Source organism: Frankliniella occidentalis, unplaced genomic scaffold, assembly GCF_000697945.3.
Source record: "Frankliniella occidentalis isolate FOCC.00 unplaced genomic scaffold, Focc_3.1 Scaffold429, whole genome shotgun sequence".
Taxonomy (NCBI): Eukaryota; Metazoa; Arthropoda; class Insecta; order Thysanoptera; family Thripidae; genus Frankliniella; species Frankliniella occidentalis.
In genome coordinates, this window is record NW_026267550.1 from 96,189 (window position 1) to 100,552 (window position 4,364).

Here is a 4,364-nt window from a genome sequence, read left to right on the forward strand (position 1 = left end):
CGCGGGGGCGGCGTACGAGATGGCGGGGGCGGCGTAGGAGGCGTGGGACACTACGGGGGCGGCGTAGGAGGCGTGGGACACTACGGGGGCGGCGTAAGAGGCGTGGGACACCACGGGGGCGGCGTAGACGGAGTGGGACAGGACAGGAGCGGCGTAGGCGGAGTGGGACAGCATGGGGGCGTCCCAGCTGGACAGACCGCCGTCCCAGCTACCGCTGCTCCAGTCGTTGGCCCAGCGTTTGCGCTTAGGGGTGTCCTTGTCCTTGGTGGCGGGGCTGGCGACGGCGAGGGTGGCGAGAGCCAGAACGATGGCGACCTGGCAGAGAAGGAAACAGTGTGAATGAGCTGGGGAGCCACCGGAAGTCGCAGAACTGAACCACCGCAGTCACCGCCGGGGTCTCACCTGAACCTTCATGTTTACTATGAACTGTTCTCTTAACGTCCTGGAGGATGCTGAGGTGCGCTGTTCGGCTGCTCGTGTCGCTGTGCCCTGACCGACGACGTCTCCGGCTTATATACCGGGGATGATCCATCGGCCAAAATCCGGATCGAGCACCCATTTTTTCCCTCACTCTTCGACATTATGGCGATGGCCGGTGCGGGAGCGCGAGCGCACGAAAGAGCGACAGACTAACAGGCAGTCGCACAGACACATTCGGACAGTAGTGTTTGGCATTGGGTGCCGGCCGATTGTTCCGGAGTCCAGCGACACCATAAGGCGACACTTTTAGAGTGGGGTCACTCTGATGGGCCGTCGAGCTGGGAGCTAAGTCCGCACTAGTAAACATACAATCGTCCCGGGTTTAGTTGTCCTAGTGGCGTTGATGGCCTTTATAGACCGTATATTGCAACAAGATTGGCTGATATTTATGGGGTTAACAGTTGCCCTGGTAATTCTAGCTGATTGGCCGGTTGGCTGGAATAAGGGACCACCCAGAAAGTATTTCCGTCATTCACAGTAACGACATTTTTATGTTCATTCCATGGACACTCTTCGAGCGCCTAATAGGTAGGCAACATCTCGTCCTCAGGGCAAGCGTGTACTGCTGGGTGGCCCACCCACCCCGGAGTCCCGCAGGCACCGAGCTCCCGCAATTTGTCGAATGAATCTATGAATACGGCCAGGCTTTCTGGGCGATCCGGGGCGAGCCCTAAGCCTACAAGCTGTCCGTAAACTGCGCGTCGGTGCGTGTACAGTGAGTCTACATTCTTGATAAATTAACCTTATTTTTTTTTGTGCTTTTATTCGTGTTTGGTGATTTGTCACTTTGTGTGGATTTGATAATTTTATACAGCAAACGAGCATGCCATGAAAAGTGTAAGTAATAGAAAGTATCAATATTGCATAAGCCCCCTGCGTTGCTTTATGAAAGCAGTAGGGTCGGCTGAAAACTGTTAGACAATTTTTAAAGGCTGCTCAACTAAAAGCGACAGTGTTGCGTCGCGTCGCAAGTCGGGCGTGAAGTGTTACACATGCGCGCAAACATTACGGGTTCATATATCCAGGTGTCCCCATTATCACCCCCGTCCGGGACACGCCGGAGGACGCTTTGCCTTAGCCAATGCGGGCGCCGGCCGCAGTGCCCCCTTGAATCACTATCACATCACTGCCTTGCGACACTGACCGTGTGCTGGCCAGGCTGCAGCCGCGGCGGCGGCGGTAGCAGCAGCAGCGGCGGCAGCAGCGGCAGTTGGCCTGGCAGAGACGGCGGTGGCAGTGCAAGTGTCGACCGGGCAAGACGAATGTCCGTCGCCGCGGCACGGCCACTACTTATCCTGCCCGCTTGCCCTTAGCCATTCTGAATAACCGTTAATTGTTCAGACCGTCAGGGGGCGTTCAGTTGGACCGTAATTGATTGCTGAATTCTCCCCGAGCGCGGCGCGGCGCGGCGCGGCGCAGGGGTGTGTCTAACGCTCCGAGGCAGGCTGGCCTATGCGCCGACGAGCCGTGCTAAATACTGGCCGCGGTGCACCTTAAGGCCATCAGGTCCAATGTCCACGCGCGTCAACAGACAAGCAAATATCACACAACAACTACTGCTCATTTTATTTCCATGAAAATAAAAAAAAGAGAGAAAAAACTGAGGAAACTCACAATGAAACCATATGAGATAATAGAGGGGACTATATATATAAAAATGTCGGGTGAAATGTCGCTTCCTCGTCTCACAACGGAAAAAACGCAGCAAAAGGACAAACAGGCCGTCCGTGCTCCTGTTTGGCGACAATTTATTGCGGTCGACTGCGGGGCCTAACGCTCTGGGTTGGTTTGCCCGGGAACCGTCTGGGAGGGAACGGGTTAGCGGATGAGTCTTCTTGGATGTAAGCGTGGCCAGGGGCGGAGGGGGGGAGATGTCGCTCTCACTCTTCAACGGTAATAAAAATGGAAACACGTATATGACTTATTAAGCAGGTAAACAGTCTTGCTGTACAGGGTGTGCGGGTAGTGTACACGGCTAACGGCGAGTTCTACGACCATTCAATTAGTATGCGGGGCGTCATTAGTCGACACGACTCGGCGCCGCGGAGATCGGCACATAATGGGGCTCGATAGGGCGCTGAGTATGATCCCGTCCGCGCCCTGCCGGCCCTGCCCGGGGCCCCCCGGGGCAGCCGTCACTCGCCTTCACCCCCAGCGCCAAGGCCGGGAGCAGCGCTGCGCGCGTTTTCTTCAACTTCAAAAAGGGTTATAACGACTGCTTGTTCATAGCGAACTGGAGCCACCCGTAACTCGGGTCACGCTGTGCACGCCTCGGTCGGCCCTCCAGCTAGTGCTGGTGGACTCTGCCAAAGCAAACCACGGTACAACATCGCGAGCGAAGGCCCGGGGGCCTGGGGGCGGAGGGCGCGTCCGTCAGAACCCGGCCTCGCGTGGGCGGCGGCGCTCCGGGGCTGCAGCTGCCGGCGGTGTGCGCAAGTGCCAGGAGGAAGTGCAGCGGGGAAGGGGTGGAAGTGCAGCAGGGAGGAGGGGAGAAGGGCAGCAGGCGGCCGAATCGTGACCAGATTGACCGGCGATCGGCAGCAGGCCTGGGCCGCAGGCGCGGGCGGCGGGGATAGGCGGCCATCGCCCTGACCCCTCCCCTCCGGCGACTGCAGCGGACCCTGCTGCGCCGCGCGCCACCCGGAAGCCAAGGTGTTTGTCGGGGTGCATGTGGGCGCGCCGGGGATCAGTTTCACACCATCGGCCGAGCCGAGGTTCGTGATCGCGGCTCGCTATGCGGCCGAGCCACCTCGCCCCGCCCGCCCAGCCTGCGCCCGCCCCGCCTCGACTGCCCCAATTGAGCGCCGCGCCGCGCCACGCCGGGCCGGCTTCACTTTCATCGGGATGCTCGTGGCCGCGACCTTGGCCTTCATCCTTCGCTCGCTCTCCGGGCGGTGCCGTCAGACGTGCACAGCGAGTCTCGCCTTCCGTCTCCGCAGCTTCCAACGCCTTCGGCTGAGACAGAGTCGGGCCCAACCCACCCGCAATCTGACCCGCAGCACTGTCACCTGTCGCCGGGGAATCAACGGGGACGGTCACACCGTCGCATCGTCCCCCCGGGACCTATGGCCGCGCGACCGGCGCGCTGCCCAGTGACCTTGCCCGACACGCCACCCAATTACTATGCACGGGCAGCTCACGGCGCGCCGCTGATTCCGCTCCAAATGCCGAGTCGTCTTATTGTGTCGCCGGACTGCGGTAACAATCGAGACCGAACTGACCAAAGAGGGCGACATCTCTAGTTCTCTCTCGCGCTCCCGCACCGGCCATCGCCATAATGTCGTAGAGTGAGGGAAAAAATGGGTGCTCGATCCGGATTTTGGCCGATGGATCATCCCCGGTATATAAGCCGGAGACGTCGTCGGTCAGGGCACAGCGACACGAGCAGCCGAACAGCGCACCTCAGCATCCTCCAGGACGTTAAGAGAACAGTTCATAGTAAACATGAAGGTTCAGGTGAGACCCTGGCGGTGACAGCGGTGGTTCAGTTCTGCGACTTCCGGTGGCTTCCCAGCTCATTGACACTGTTTCTCGCACTGTTTCCTTCTCTGCCAGGTCGCCATCGTTCTGGCTCTCGCCACCCTCGCCGTCGCCAGCCCCGCCACCAAGGACAAGGACACCCCTAAGCGCAAACGCTGGGCCAACGACTGGAGCAGCGGTAGCTGGGACGGCGGTCTGTCCAGCTGGGACGCCCCCATGCTGTCCCACTCCGCCTACGCCGCTCCTGTCCTGTCCCACTCCGCCTACGCCGCTCCTGTCCTGTCCCACTCCGCCTACGCCGCCCCCGTTGTGTCCCACGCCTCCTACGCCGCCCCCGTAGTGTCCCACGCCTCCTACGCCGCCCCCGCCATCTCGTACGCCGCCCCCGCGCTGTCCCACGCCTC

The 4,364-nt window shown here is 60.3% G+C and overlaps 2 protein-coding genes across 2 annotated transcripts in view; one reads left to right on the top strand and one right to left on the bottom strand.

Moving 5' to 3' along the window:
- LOC127751330 (cuticle protein 16.5-like) overlaps positions 1–510 on the bottom strand; it is a 1,191-nt gene extending 681 nt beyond the window's left edge. The window contains exons 1-2 of the mRNA XM_052274729.1: positions 403–510; positions 4–315 (exon numbers count right to left, since the gene is read on the bottom strand). Coding sequence (XP_052130689.1) covers positions 4–315; positions 403–414 — 324 coding nt within the window. The 5' untranslated portion in view covers positions 415–510. The remainder of the gene's footprint in view (positions 1–3; positions 316–402) is intronic.
- Positions 511–3,803: 3,293 nt separating this feature from the next.
- The window catches only part of LOC113204061 (cuticle protein 16.5-like), a 1,129-nt gene continuing 568 nt past the window's right edge, over positions 3,804–4,364 (top strand). Inside the window, exons 1-2 of the mRNA XM_052274726.1 lie at positions 3,804–3,936; positions 4,036–4,359. Of these exons, the coding sequence (XP_052130686.1) occupies positions 3,925–3,936; positions 4,036–4,359 (336 nt within the window). The 5' untranslated portion in view covers positions 3,804–3,924. The remainder of the gene's footprint in view (positions 3,937–4,035; positions 4,360–4,364) is intronic.